The sequence below is a fragment of the Haemaphysalis longicornis genome, unplaced genomic scaffold (assembly GCF_048455015.1).
Source record: "Haemaphysalis longicornis isolate Haplotype H1 unplaced genomic scaffold, Haemaphysalis longicornis Haplotype H1 scaffold_4, whole genome shotgun sequence".
NCBI classification, from domain to species: Eukaryota; Metazoa; Arthropoda; class Arachnida; order Ixodida; family Ixodidae; genus Haemaphysalis; species Haemaphysalis longicornis.
In genome coordinates, this window is record NW_027526361.1 from 165528498 (window position 1) to 165544068 (window position 15571).

The 15571-nt window shown below is 49.7% G+C and overlaps 1 protein-coding gene across 3 annotated transcripts in view; it reads right to left on the minus strand.

Annotated features, from left to right (window-relative positions):
- Positions 1-15571, minus strand: part of LOC144179492 (neural cell adhesion molecule 2-like) — a 408645-nt gene that overhangs the window by 133747 nt on the left and 259327 nt on the right. For all 3 annotated transcript variants that reach the window (XM_077707865.1, XM_077707866.1, XM_077707863.1), the window contains one exon: positions 1028-1375. In XM_077707865.1, the coding sequence (XP_077563991.1) occupies positions 1028-1375 (348 nt within the window). The remainder of the gene's footprint in view (positions 1-1027; positions 1376-15571) is intronic.

Sequence of the window (15571 nt, forward strand, 5' to 3'; positions counted from 1 at the left end):
CTTGGGCCTACACCACCGCGCGACACAAGCTCAGACACCGAAACAATTCGGCATGTGAGCCTATAGTGATTCCCATTTATACCGATTTAAACTAGTTAGCTTGGTTAGTTTGAGAATTGCCAGGAAGCTGAGGTAACGTTTGTCATCGCTATTCATCAGAACATGTTGCTACTTTCTCCTTTTCTGATACCTCTTAAAACACAAAGGAATTGGTAATCACCAATTTAGAAACCGGAGCCCCATTTGTGGCAAGCAGTGCGGAAAAGGTGGCGGTCCTCTAGCGGCCAGATGTCTGTATGTGGTTTGTATATTATGTTTTCCCACTCTGCAAACCAATCCTTAACGTATGTTTGCCGTTCGACCACTTAATTCCGTCGGGTGCGGGTTACCCAGGAGGTGCTGTGGAACACGTTATTTAAGCCGTGCTAAGGCACCGCGCAATGGACGCGAAGCTGCGCACCAAAACAGGCTCAAAACAACCGTCGCTAAAGCAGACCGTAAAGCTGTACCACCGACGCCGCCACCTCCGAGCAGGCACTTCTGCGCGGGGAACGCTGGATAAGTCGCCGCACCATCTCTAGTTTGCTCCGTCAGTGAAATTTTCCGCCCCCCACCCTCCCCCCGCCGCCGCCTGTGACGCGTTGGGAGTTTTATTCCCGCACGCCACGAAAGAACCGTTGGCTGGTAGAGCTAGAAAGCTTTGCTTTAAAAATGGCACAGAAAGTAATGTGCCTTCATTTGCCTTCAACTGAACGTTGTATCCTGTTGACGGCATGACCATACTCCGCACATGTCATAACGAATTTCTCTTGCACATGCACAGGAAGCACCTTCGATCATGAAAAGTCAATCTTAAGTAGGAATTGCTTGCTTTACCCCTTTGGCTTGCCAATGGTTTCTGATTGATTTTAGTGCCCGCACACTTTCACTACGCCTATATCACATGCCGGCTCTATACACGGTCCCGCGGAGAGCTTGAAACGCGCATGAATCCGGGCATAGCTAGCAGAGTCTAAAAGGAGCTCACCAATGACGTCAAGGCCGACGGCAAACGTGTGTGTCCGCGCCCAACGGAAGTCGACGCGGCACCTGAACTCGCCCGCATCTTCGGGCCGAACGGGCTCTATATGCAGCAAGGCCGTCGGCTGACCGCTTGTATTGAAGTCGTAGCGACCGCCCAGGTCGGGGCTGGGGAAGTGCTTGGCGCGCTCAAGAGGGGCGTTGCGGGCATCCACGCTGTACAGGGGTCCGTGCACGTCCGACCTGGACCACAGCACCAGGGTCACGTTGTCCCGGTCGTGGTTGGAGGCCGGCACTGACAGGTTGCAGGGAAGGTGCACTGCGCCGCCCACCACAGCCGTCACACGGGGCACCACTGCGAAAATACGGACGCCAGAATTACCTCTGTAGCGCGACCTCCTCATGCGAATAGTGTGTTTAACATTCCACAGACTTGTTTCACTTCAGATTTTTCCCCAGGGATCCAAGCAGAACAGCCGTGGTGTCTTACAGCGAAGCTTTCTTTGCTGTTCCTCCGGGTTTTTAGGGGGCTGCTGCAGCTGCTGTTGCTGCTGCTGCTTTCTATCATGGTGCGCCGCCAGATAACGCATATGGCCTCCGGGCATAGCGCACGCGGCAAGGTTACGCGAGGTAAGGCTGGGTTTCCACGGACCGCTTGTGACGGCCGGGGAAGCGACTTGTGGGCGACAGCGGCCAGGAAGAGCTTGGGCCTAGCGGCCTCTTCGGAACTAGCCTTAAGGCGATATAAACGTCGAATGTTTCTGCATATGCCTGCCATTTATTGGCGCACTCTCCCACGCACAATTCGACAACTATACGCCAAGCGCAATAGAAGAAAAAATTTTTTTCCCCATCCCGCCCTGAATGTCAAGCAAACCTGCTTTAAACCACAAGAAGTGGTGACGGAGGAGACTATAAAATGTTTCTCGCCGTCTCGGCGGGTTTGTCGCTTGCGCTCAGGTAGTGTCACTAGATAGTGGTACAGAGTATCGGCACTCTTTTCTCCTATTGTTAGGTGCCGCCGCCATAATCATGGGTCAGTTCGCATTACGTGACGTTTGTTTACACCGCGACTGTTCGTGGGCGCCGCCAATTTGTTGTTTATGGGTGTTAGTCGGTCAACTCTCATGGGCTTAGCTTGTCCTCCTTGCTCTGCGGCTGCGCGCGACTGGCGTCGTATCCAAATTCGAATCAAAGATAACACGTGCAATATAATTTCAGCAGCAGAAGTGTGTGCAAAGATGCTGTTTTGCTGCATATTTGGTAATGTTGTTAACAAACGACCCGGTTGGAGGTAACGGTGAGGCCGTAGATGCGGAAATCTCGCAACACTAATGAACGCCAAAATGGCCACCCTTGCTGACTTTCGTGCCTGAGTGGCGGTAGTCTGATACTCTAATGCGAGACTGCGGCATCAACTTACACTACGCTCAGCTTCCCTGGTGGCGAATGCTGGGCCCCGCCCAGCCTGACGCGTCCGCTCGGCGTCTTGGGAAACAACTCCTCTATGTAGGGACACTAGTCCTGCGTAGCCCTCAAAGATAACCCTCAAACATAATATTGTCCAGGAACACTCGGTGGGGCGCCTTATCATTCATGAAATCGTTTCGAAGCTTGTTTTGTGGTATGCGTGAACGAATGCTGAGCTTTATACTGTATGTCTAATTAGCCTGACGCCGGCGCTCGGCGTTTTAGGCCTTGGCGCCTTGGCGTTTTTCCCACGAAGACGAAACCGTTGGGGGGAAGAGGTATACAGCTCTGGTGCAAAGTGACGCACGCCAGTTCCTTTTAACCAAGGTATTATATGCCGCGATGAAAGCTTTGCGTTACGGCGGCTCCCAGCTATAGGTAAGATCCGTCATTTCTTTATTACCAAATAATTAGGAAAATCTTTGCGGCTTAAATTTATGTGATAAGGTATTTTACACAACCTGCAGTGCATCTGGCAAAAATTCAGTGCCAAGCACTCATAATTCCACTTCTCCCTCCACATCCTCTTTTTTTACACGAGCACTCTGGGAGAGTGATCCCTGCGCGCAGATCGGAAGCGAAGCGCAGAGTCTACGTTCTTCTCAGTCACGTGTGTTGGTGGGCAACGGAACCCCGCCCGCCACCAGTTGGTGAAGCTGTTTGAATGCATTTTCGAATCGGCTCCGCACAAAGCACATGTTTCTTAACATATCGTGCCTCCTACAACTACGTGTCTTTTATTGGCGCAAGGGTGTCTGAGGCCAAAGTGTGCCAAGAAAATGTTGTTTGTCACGTTTGTCGTTAAAATTTAATGGCGATGATTGTGATGTAGTTGGTAAAAAGTGTATATATGGGTGTAAAGGGCCCTTACACTAAAAAGCGAAGATGATTGAAATGAGAGGTAACAATAACGATGTTTAAGTGTAACACTACTGGGAGCGTCATAACATGCCCCCAGCTCCAACGATGGCAGCGACGTCCCTGGCACATGTTATGAAAACTCTCAGAGCCACGCTCACTTGCATCGGGCGGTCCTGATGATGATGGTGATGATGATGGTGGTGGTGGTGGTGGTGGTGGTATGAGAAGAGTGTTAAAATCCAATGTCAGCGAGGTAAGGTATGAAGCGTTCACTTATGATCGTGGGTTTACAGATAAAAACAATGATGGGCGTATACGGGTATCGTGTAGGTGTATAGTTCAGGAAGAGTTGTTTCCTTGCATCATGGTATGCCAAACATTCAATCAATACGTGGAGAACTGGAAGTTGTCCGCACTCGTGACAAGCTGGTTTGCGTTTAAAAGATATAAGTGTGTAGCGCGTGTGGGACTTAATCTGCGTATATTTTCTGTGAGCCTGTTCCGTTTTTCTGGGTTGTGTTTCTCTATTTGGGTTTTTATAATGTGTAGTGTGTCCCACCGTACCTGCCAGCACCTCCGAAACCTACTGCGAACTGCGAATGTCTAGTTAGGGAACATGTGGAATATCGCGGATTCGATTCCCGGCCGCGGCGGCCGCTTTTCTGATGGAGCCCAAAAGCAAAAACGCCCGTGTGTACGAGATTTCGGCGCACGTCAAAGATCCCCAGCTGGTCAAAATTAATCCGGAGCCCTCCACTACGGCACGCCTCATCGCCTGCGCTGCGTCGGCGCGTTAAAATCCTACAATCAATCAATCAATCAATCAATCAATCAATCAATCAATCAATCAATCAATCAATCAATCAATCAATCAATCAATCAATCAATCAATCAATCAATCAATCAATCAGCACCACACATTTGGTGGCATTATCATGATATACCCAGAAACCGCATGCAAGCACCACCATTCAAAGTTTCTTGCGAAACAACAACCCGCTTTTCGAATAATCGCTGCAAAGTGGCTTAAAGGTTCTGCAATAATTCAAGTTGTCTTGCAGGGAACTTTAGTGACCTACTGTATGTGCTTCATAACAGCAGTGTTGTACACGTTCCTCTAAAATCGGACGAAAGCTCGTTCCATCGTTCCTTCCATTTTTGAAACGAGTTCCCGTTACAAGTTCCCATATTGAGAAAGGAACGCGTTCCAGTTACACTTCGAACATTGTTACGTGTCGTTACATTAACGTTAGATCTGATTTAAAAAAAATTAAAATCCGGTGTCGGATAAACCTAAGCGGAAATGAAGTGAGCAATTTAACAGTCACGTCTAACTACGTCTATTGTGCGAATGTAAAGACTGCCGGCAGCATAGTGTCTGGAGATAAAATGAATTCAAAGAAACGCTCCTACACAAATTTTTTCAGGGAGCAGCGGACGTATTGCAGACATCTTTAGCTGCAAGTGCGGCGCTTGCATATTACAATTGCAACATATATGGCGCTTTCCTTTTGGGCCTTCAAATGCGCAGTGAGGATCCTGCACTTCAGATATGCAAAAAGAAAGTTACTCACCTGCACGAACATAGATTTCTTGCACAAGAAACCGCATCGAAAGCAACAAGACATAGACGTTTATTGAATGCTGATTCAATATTACAGCTGAGAAGAACTTCTTGCTGAGCTAGTTGGTGACTAGGCTATACTGGGCTAGTTGGTGACTCATACTGTAATTATGAAGCCATGATTTGCAGCGCAACAAAAGCACACGGACGAAGAACAGTGTAGACGAGACAGTGCAGACGAGACACTGTTCTTGGTCCGTGTGTTTTTGTTGCGCTTCAAATCATGGCTTCAATATTACAGTATGAGTGCAAAAATAATGTCCAGAATACATATTCACAACTTAGTAGAGTCCTTGTTTTAACTCCGCACGAGTTTCATTTCGGTGTTGGTGTGGGACAGACGAACCCGTTTTTTTTCGTCAACACTTCGTTGGCAGTGTTGAAGAGCCGTGCCACCAAAGCTCTTGAGGGTGCTACCGTGTTATACTTGAGGATAAGTTGGGTCAGTCCCTCAGGCTCAGGGGACTGCCTCCGCATGCGCTCATAGGCGTGTGCTAGTATAGAACACGCGCTTGCCATGGACAGAGTTTTTTTGTGCGTATATTTTGTTTGACGCCCGCTGAAACACTATGTGATGCCATGCGAATAACTTTAAGCGTACTGGATTGCTCCTTAAATTCTGGCACGCGGAGGCACCTCAGCCAGAGAGACGATAACAGAGCTTCAGAGTGTTACTCTCCGGGATTGAGAGTTCATGGTGGCCTTTTTTCCGCGGACTTGTCTACTGTAACTTTACGCTACACTTTTAGAGGCGAAGCATCTCATGGTCGGGGCTATGTCCCTCCCTTGTCGTTGTCGTTGTTGTTGCGCCGTCCGCACCCCCACTGCGCATGCTCTGCTTGCTGAACGCCCGGTCCCTTCTATGGCTCCTGGACCAACGGTGTTGTTGGTGTCTTCCTGGGCCGGCACGAGACGAGCACGCTTCCCCTTTAAGGGCTCCTGGAGCGACAGTGTTGCCGGTGTCTTCCTGGGCCGTCACGAGACGAGCACGCTTCACGCGCCTTCAGCGTTTCATCGTCATCGGCAGCGGCGTGCGTCGGCGAGTCTCGGTACAGTGTACTAGAAGTGTCTCGGCGGGCCCTGATTACAAGCAGCCCACAACCAACCGCGGAACGTGCATCGACCTCATCTTCAGCAACTTTAGGGTTCATCCACTACTACAGCCCTTGACTTTATATATCACAGTCAGTAAGGCGGTCATAATCAAAGCGGAACGCAAACCACAGCTCGACGTCCCCTACGTTGAACATGATGATGATAATGCTTAAATAAAGACAAACTCACACCACGTACAACGTCTCTCTCTCTCTCTCTCTTTAATGCCTCTCCACTCTAACACCCCCCACCCCCTCCAATATAATTACACCATCTTCCCGTAGAAGAACCCTGAGTAGTATGCGAAACACCCATTGGGTCAACGCAATTTCCAATTTGGTAGTTCCGGTAAGTTAAAAGTGCTGTAGTTACCAAGGAAACCAAACGGTAAATATAATGGTAGCTACGTACCTCAACCGCACGGAAACGACGAACTGAAAACTAATGGGCACTTGAATCGACCCCATGCCTGCTTCGCATACTACTCAAAGTTCCCCTACGGGAAGGTGGTGTAATTTTTTTAAGCTTGGCCTCCGGCTTCTAGTTTTTGGAACGGGGGTACTCTGGCCACGGCAGCAGCCACCACCTTAGGGTTATTAACTCTTCAATGAAGGAAGTAGTGAAGAAGGAAGGGGGGGGGGGAGGTAGCTTATTCTAACGTAGGGAGGCAACGAAATCAGTTTTCTTTACTGCGGTATCTTCCAGACAAATTCATTATTCCGTTATGGTTGCGGCCTCTTGAAGTGGTAGTTTATCTGGCTGCTCGAAACAATTGCTCTTGCTGGAGGATGTACTCGTAAATGTTGTCGCACTTCGCGTGGAAGTTTAGCATAACCTGAAGCTATGTCTGGACAAGTTTGCGCTAACTTTCAGTTCCGGAGCGCGACACGCCTTGTTGAGCGTGCTTCGGATCGAAAAAAGTTCCTAACATGGCGTTCCGAAACAAGTCCGGGACCTATAGCTGTCCGGACAAGGATGGCGCGGGACTCGGGAGTTGTATTAAAAGTCGGGACGATCCTGCAAGATCCGGGACAGTTCGTAACCCTACGTGAGAATGCACTACTCGGCTCACTATCAGTGCCGGGCTGACTCACTGGTCTGAACCGGTCCGTAACAATGCACCAGATTCGTCGCACTGCTAGGATGCGAAGGAAAGGTGGCGCAATAATTCCCAGCAAAAATCTAAAACCAATCGTCAAAGCAAATCTGGCAGATTGGATTGGAAAAACATTTATTGTGCCTGCGGTTGAAGTCCAAGTTAAGACTTCAGACTTGGCCAGTGTCGTCCTCGCTGTGTGCACATCACGAAACTGATGGTCCGCTTGGTCTGTGGGAACGTTTTCGGCGGCGCATTCGAGCGCCATAGCCGTGCCGCAGGGCGGTAGAACGTCCGAGGTCAGATTCGGCTTCCAGCTGTCAGGGGTGGTTGCTTTGCATCACTTCTCGCATCACTTTGGGCGCCAGCGGCAGCGGCAATATTTCAAGAATCTGAGGCTAAGAGCTTGACGCCTTGTATTTACACGCGGTGAGCGCAACGCCGGCGACCCTGATGTCCATTGACAGACAGCAGAGAAGTCTCGTACGGCCCCTTCGGCTGGCACGGCTGCCTGTACTGTCGATAACATGTGTGCGATGAACACGGTACAGTCACGTCTACTCCTGCTCGGCTTTCGCGTTACAGTGGTATGCACAGAAGAAGAGGTCGCGGAAGAAGACGAATCAAAGGGGCGCCGAAAGAAGTCTCATACGCATCTGCAGCCGACGTGGCGACAAGGCCGTGCGCACCCGGTGCAGCCTGCCCGACAGGCTGGGCCCCCACTGCGTGGTTTTTCTTCTGTCTTTGACGATTGAGGAAGCACGTTCTACGGAAGGATGGGCAAATTGCGCAGCTTAAAGGGAGATAAACACAGTAGCGGCCGGCCTGTGGCTTTTTGTACTAGTACCAGGGCCCTAGAAGCCTTGACGTCAAAAACAGCAAAATCCTAGCGATGGAACGTTTCCAGAAGAAACGGCGTTCCCTCTTCCGTTCCTCCGTAAACGTAACGAGTTACCGCTACAGTTCCACCCACTCTTAATGGAACGGTGGCGTTCGTCCATTCCTCCCAAAAGGAACTACTTCCAGGAACGCCGTAACTTGGAACGCCGTTCCGTACAACACTGCAAAACAGCCACTATGCCCTGCAGCCCATTCAAAAGAAAGTAAGCGGCATACTGTGCTTTCTTGCGCCCAGGCCGCCGCAAAGAAGCATGCCCTTATGTAGCCGTCGCGACCAGCTGCGCCGTCTGCAATACACGAGCACCTCAATCAAACCATCCTTGCACGCCCTGGTGTATCCTATGTGGAATGGCCCACCTCACTGTGTCGGCGGGATGATCCAACCGCTTCAAGTCATGGCGCAAGACCATCTCTTCCCTCATTAGATGGCAATACCTCGTTTCGCTGAAGACCACATGCCACTTAAGCATCCACCCTAATCATCACCCTTACAACCGGACAACCCGCCTACAGGCATGTCGTACAAGGACGACTTCTCGCGTAACAGGTAAGCGCCCAGAGCCCTCCCGCACTGCCCCCTCGCTCTCTACATTTTTCCCAACTCCTACCGCGCCATGCACCACAGGATAAACACATCGCGAAATGCAATCACTGCGTGAAACAATCAAAATCCGCCAAAAGAACCAACGCCTTGCGCAGGAAAATGATGCTCTGCACTAGCATCTCAGCTCCCACACCCCTACGCCTCACCGGCCGCTCCAGCACAAGGACAAGCCACCTTAGCATCACCCCCACCCTTCCTCTCTCAAGCGAAAAGCACAATCTAGTCAACCTCCCCAAACTACGTACTCTGTACCTGCCAAACAGGAACTTCGTGGCGAATAACAAGCACGCTTTGCATAGTTTCAAAACCGAACGATCTGACAAATGGCTACACTACAACAAGCCATGCACGACCTTGGCGCCACAATCTCTAATTAATACGCACGATCACCTAACAAAAGCTTACTACACGCTTCTCGAGATAGCACCCGTGAAGGGCCTCGTTCTTATTGATACCGAAGACGACCAAGAAGCCTAAACTCTCTGACATGTCGCAATTGTACTACCGTGGGTACCAAAATAAACAGAATAAGCTTCAGACGCTACTCACTGCATTCCCCGAAACCCCCATATTATCGCTTCCCGAAATAGCTCCAGCTTAAAGCTCCTTACACACCCTATCGTTCCCCAAGTGGCCATGATTTTCAACGCAACTACGGTGTAGAGAAGCAAAACCTGCATTCTGACTTCTCCCCAACTACGCCGCCCTACAACCAGAGAAACTCGTGCCGGGAAGACTCCCCCTTTGTAATGTATATAAATCCCCGAACAAACTAACACACATCCTTCGACCTCTCCCCATTTGCTCTGAGGATTGCCGACCGTCATCCACTCCAGGTTATAGGTGACCTTCACCCTTTTGACATCGCCTGGGGCTATGCTCGCACCACCATGAAAGGCCGCGACTGTGGTGCACTATTTAAGCCCTCCACATTGGAGCGCACAAGCCTGACATAGTCATCTGCATTGGCACAAGCGTTTGGCGCGACAGTGCACCGGACCTAAAACTGTCCCGGTTAGGCCATTTCGCAGCCTACCCCTGATGCACTAGGACACTCAACTGACCATTAATTACCAAAGTCAGCACTTCACTGCAGTTTTCCCCCAAGAACACCCTATCGTTGCGACTAGGCCATCTCACCGCAGCCACCACTGTGGCGACTGGCCATCCGAGCGCCGTCACCGACGTAGCCATGCTCCGTCCGCTATCGAAGCGGCGCAGAGCAGAGCGAAGAAGTTTCCGAGCCGACGAAGGGTTGAAGCAACATTTATATGCAGTATGTGCAAGGGGAACAGAAGCGTTACATGGCTCGCACAGTGGTGACAGCACGTCTCCACTCGGTGCCTTCGAAAAGTACCGCACTGGCTGTGCTCCCGAGGGGGTTTTATACCCCCAGGCGTCTCTTGCAACCGCGAACGATTTGAATCGCTCCAATCAGGACTCTCGCTGGCCGAAGTTTGAATCCGACGAATGGAGGCGAAGCGATTGCGTCAGCCAAAGCCGCCGCCTCCAGGCATGTAGCTGCGTGTCTGCCGCGGGCCGTTCGTCCGAGGCATGATTCGGCACAGCCGTTGTGAAGGGAAAAGGAGAGGGGACTCTGCGAAGCCTGCAAGTTCAGGCACGACTGCCGCGGTGGGTTTCGCCGAGGCGCGAATCGGCCCCGCTGTGGGCGCGTCGCCCGGTGCAGTGAATTTGGGCTGGACGCTCTAGCACAACACTATTCACACTGCGAGCACAAATTTGGCGACTTTGAACTAGACAGCCTACACATACCACCCGCCTAGGAACCACGGAGAAAGCCCTAGAGAAGTGGGCTTTGTACGTGAAAATAGGCCCTGTATTTCGTTACTGCGCCGCAAATGTCATCGAAAGACAATAGTATTCTGCCACCTCTGCCTCTCTCCTCCCCCACCCACTTCTCATGCTCTTCCCCTCCCCTTCGATTGTCCCACGATAAACACGGAGGAGGTTTGGTAACACCAATTAAATTTTCGAGCGTTCTGCTGATCGCGCCATCTCCTGGAACATTTTGTTACTGTTGATCTGGGAACCCCGTACTCGGAAAGAAGGTAAGAACAGCGATAGCTCATGTTCGGTATCACTCCGTCGAGGCGACGGACCCGGATGTCAACGGGCGCATGCGTTTTGATTGGAGATTGCTTTGAATGCATTATATCGTCTGCCTTTTCTCACGTAGTTTGTCGTCGCTGCAGTAGCTCATAAGCATACTAAGCCCGAAAAATTACGAAAACGGCGAGTGCAATGTTCAAAATATTCCCAGCAACGCACTACTTGCGCCTGGCGAAGTAACATCCGGCTGCGGCGATGAAGCACAGCGGCAACTTCTGTTGCCGTGCTTAAAGGGACACTGAAGTGATTTGTAAACAATGCGGGATTACGAGCGCAAACTGTAGTACGGACTCCCTGGGCCCTGTTTCGACCACTTTGTGCGCGTTTACGCGAATTTATTTAGCAGAAAAATCAATTCGAAAATGCTGTCCTCCTCTCTTTACGCTCGCCCATTTTCTGTGGCGTTTTCGTGTGACGTCAGCAGGAGAGGAGCTGACAATTGGTTGCGCTACTGCACGGCTCGCCGACCTTCCGCGACCGAGTCAGTCGGCCCACCGTTTAGTCCGCCGGCCGCCAACGGGTCGTCGCAATTCGCTCGATCAGTTGAAACGAAGCCACAACACGTTTGGGAATGGAAGAATGCGCCTTTATTTACTTCGTTAGTTTGTACACTGTATCTAACTCCAAGTCAAGGTCGCTTCACACAAGCGCTGCACAAGCGCACATGCGACGCTTCGCTGACTGGTACGCCAGTAGGAAAATATAAGGCCTCTTGAAGGGGGAGAAGAGTGAGCGAAGTCAATATAGGTACTAAGGAAATAAAATCAACTGATATTTTTACCGTACAGCGTAAAACTAGGGTGCGGGAAGCACGTTTTTGCGCTGGGCGAACAAGCAGAGCAGTCAGCAGCACGACTACGCATCTGCGAACGCTTTCCCGTCTACGAAATGCAATTGCTAGACGTGAGCTATGGTGGAAACTCGGGAGACGCTTACTGCACGAGCGCAATACAACAAATAGTCACCTAAGCTGCTTGAAATACTAAAACTAAATAAAAGTGTAAACTGGTTATACATTATATACCTTATCTTTTCCATCGCCGCCAGAGGCCCTCTGTGGTCTAGTCGTCTGGGGTGCTAGGTATGTCATCGCGAGTGTTTTGCCAGTCACAAGTTCGAGTCGCCGCGGGTACATGCTTTTTTTTTTATGAGTTAACTTTTTTGTTTTTCGCCGATTGATTGATTGATTGTAGGGTTTAACGCGCCGACGCAACGCAGGCGATGAGGCGCGCCGTAGTGGGGGGCTCCGGATTAATTTTGGCCACCTGGGGATCTTTAACGTGCGCCGAAATCTCGTACACACGGGCGTTTTTGCTTGTTTTTCGCCGATGTTTTCTATACTGAGTTCACCTTTCTTTGGGCCGCAACGTTCATTGCTCCACTAACTAGTCCGCAGAACTCGCGCAGGCTGGCACTGCCGCGCTAGCGAGTTCTCGTTGGCGTGCTGTTGAAATAAGCACCGACTGCTTGCGGGCAGTGGGCACAGGCCAGAATCAACAGACCCTTGGCCTGGTGCGAACACGCTTTTTACGATACAGGCATGAGCGAGGCAAGCTCCAAATATGGGGGAAAAGCGCATGCATTTGAGCGTCTGCGGGGACGCGGAGGGCGTTCATGCACTGCGTAGGCCTGAGATAGTGAATGCTACGATTCCAAGCCGTCCTGGGAGGCTTATCTTATGCATTTTACAGCCGACAACATGGCAGAAGCGCGGTACTACGATAACTGGGATATTGAGAATGCCCATCCAACGACGCCATCAATTGTCAAACATGTGGTTTTACAGACCGAAACCGAAACCGAAACTTGTTTGATTGCTAACCGTGGGCATCGTCCAATCACGGCGCCCCCTCCTCCCAACGTCACAGCTTGGTTTGTGCAGCCGCCGCAAACAGCGCATGGTAGTTTTTCTTCTTTCGCGCTTTGTAAAATAATTACTGATTTGTCAACCGGATAAACGATGAAAAGTGTGCTAATTTGAGCCAGTCTACACAGTGCAAGCAAAAACGGGAGCTTGACAAATTCGCTTCAGTGTCCCTTTAACTTGTTCCCGACTATAGGACTACGCTCGCACGACCTCTTTTTATATTGTTGCGGGAAAATTTTGTTTTCAACGCACATTTTTATTTGGCAAATCAAGCAGGCAGGAACTTTTCATTAAAATGACACTGCAAACAACATTGCGTATTTACATTTTGCCTGAAGTATACCAAATGTTTTCTTTTTGCAGAACAATGTTGACAAATATTAAGTGTGTTTTCAGATTCACTGGTTCGAAAAGGCTTGTGAGCGAGATATGTTGTCGAGCTAGTGGGTCTGACACTTGAAACGCCATGGCAGTGGCGCACAAAAACACAGCACACAGAAAGAAAGACGACAGCACGAGCGCAGCTGGTGTCTTCAAGGGCTAACGCCCCAAATATCAGACGAAATTTGGCGCATAATTGCCAGATTGGCAATATTAGCCAAACTGGGCGCTGTGTGAATGATCGTGCAGGGTTTGATTGATTGTAGGGTTTAACGCGCCGAAGCATCGCTGGCGATGAGGCGCGCCGTAGTGGAGGGCTCCGGATTGATTTTGACCACCTAGGGATATTTAACACGCGCGGAAATCTGGTACACACGGGCGTTTGTGCTTTTTCCTTCCATCAGAACTTGTCATTGTGCAGGGGAGCATGAGGGCACATTAGGAGATTATGATAGTAGAACTAACTTGACTGCGAATTGCAGAAACGGCAGAAAAAGTGGGTACAGGCCTCTACTGAATGAAATTAAGATTCTTGGCCGGGGCAGCAGCGATGTTGCGCATGAGGTTATGGAAGGGTTTTTCATAAAGAATGCGCACATTTGTGTTAGTCACACGTCCTTGGCATTATAAAAAAGGGAGTCAGATTTGCGAAAGCCGTTTTTGTAGGGTACGATGATGGTTCACGTTTTTCAGGCGTGTTGCATATGCATACTCGGTGCATGCGCTAACTTTGTCTTATATTTGGGGGCACTAGCCGTTGAATAAATTAATTCTTAGTTGCGCTCGTCCTATTGTCTTTCTGGGTGTCGCCTTTTTATGCGCTATCCTCATGGCGGAATGTATTTGGCTATACAAGTTTTTAACTTCTTCGTCCTGGGAGCTGCGCTAGCACTGCGCTGTGCCAGCGGCCGTATAATTGGCGCAGTCGACGGGAAGATGCAACTCCGCAAGCGCAACACAGCCCAGAACATGTCCTGATCTTAATAAAGATTAACGGATGAAAAAGTTTACATAAATTGCCGTTTGAACAATTCCCTTTACTTTCGACGGGATCGGTGAATGAAGTCTATGTTCAGACCCGACGTAAAAGCCATATCATGATCTAGGGACATAAGAAAACGGCATTTCACGCAGTTTGGTTGGCTAATACGTGAAATGACGTCATTCCTGAAAGTCATTACGACAGTTTCGGCAACAGTCTGAACCCGTCCTAAGGGGTAGACAAACAGATATACCTTTTTTATTATTTAAAAAAAAAAACCTAATTGCCCTCTGGAGAGGGTATTACAAAAGGTAAGCGGAGTTACACTGGGGTCACAAAAACTACAAAAGAACAAAATAAGCACAAAATTTAAAAATGGCAAAAAAGGTTACACTTCTAGAGTGGAAACAAATAGGAAAAATCCAGTACAACAATAAGAACCGCTACTGGTACAGCAACTAGAACGAACTACACAGGGTTTTAGCCATTGAATATTACCACACGACATTTAACAGCAGAACTGAGTGAAAAGGAGGCAGTGAAATGAAACACGTTATACAATGATATTTTTGCTCAAAGCATTACGATGCCGTTCAGACGTTTTGGGGTGAGGCGGCGTTTATTTACAAAGCCTGGGTCAGGACCATCGCTAAGCGTGGTGTCCGATCCATGAATAGCCAAAAAGCACCTCGTTCTCTTCTACGTCTCCCCGGTATTTACGCCGGTGGGATTTGCCTGTGATAAGTCCAAACCATCTACTGCGCACACCATTCAACCAGTTTTGTATAGCGTTACATTTCCCCCTCCGCAGACGAAACCCGCCGGGTGAGGCCACAGCAGTGGACTATCTTTTGTGATTGCAAACCAGCGCTGAAGTTACAATGGCACCCAATAAAACGAGGCGCATATTATCAGCTGACCACTGCTTCATTATCCTGTTGAATGAAAAAGGCCACACGGTGGTGCTTCAGTGGATACCAAGTCACTGTGGCATCACTGGAAATGAGTTGGCGAATGCAGAAGCACAGTAGGCACACCAAGGGAACTCTCTTGGCTATACACATTACAAGGCAGGATGCTAACGCGATACTCTACCGAGCACGTAAACAAGCTGCAGCGTTGCATTATTCGGAACCGCAGAATCGACATGAACGCCTTCATAGACTTGATCTAGGGCGAAAGTTCTGGCTGAGCCATGCTTCTCGACTTCGCAGAAGTCAAGAGACGTTGCTACATAGCCTGCGTCTTGGAGTAGCTGTGAACCGGAAGTATGCCCACACAATCGGGCGGGAGGACAGCCCGAACTGCCTTCTGTGTGGTTGTCCTGAGACTATCGAACATTTGCTTAGCGCTTGTCCAAACTACTCCAGTGAGCGAAAGAACCTTGAGGCAGCCTTACTACGCTTGGACACTCGCCCTCTGTCCGAACAAAATATTTCTGCATGTGGGCTGACAACAGGAAACGAAGCCTAGCCGTTAAAGCCCTGCTTACATTTCTTAGTGGTTCCTCTCTAAATTCGTGGCTCGGCTCTAGGTTGCGA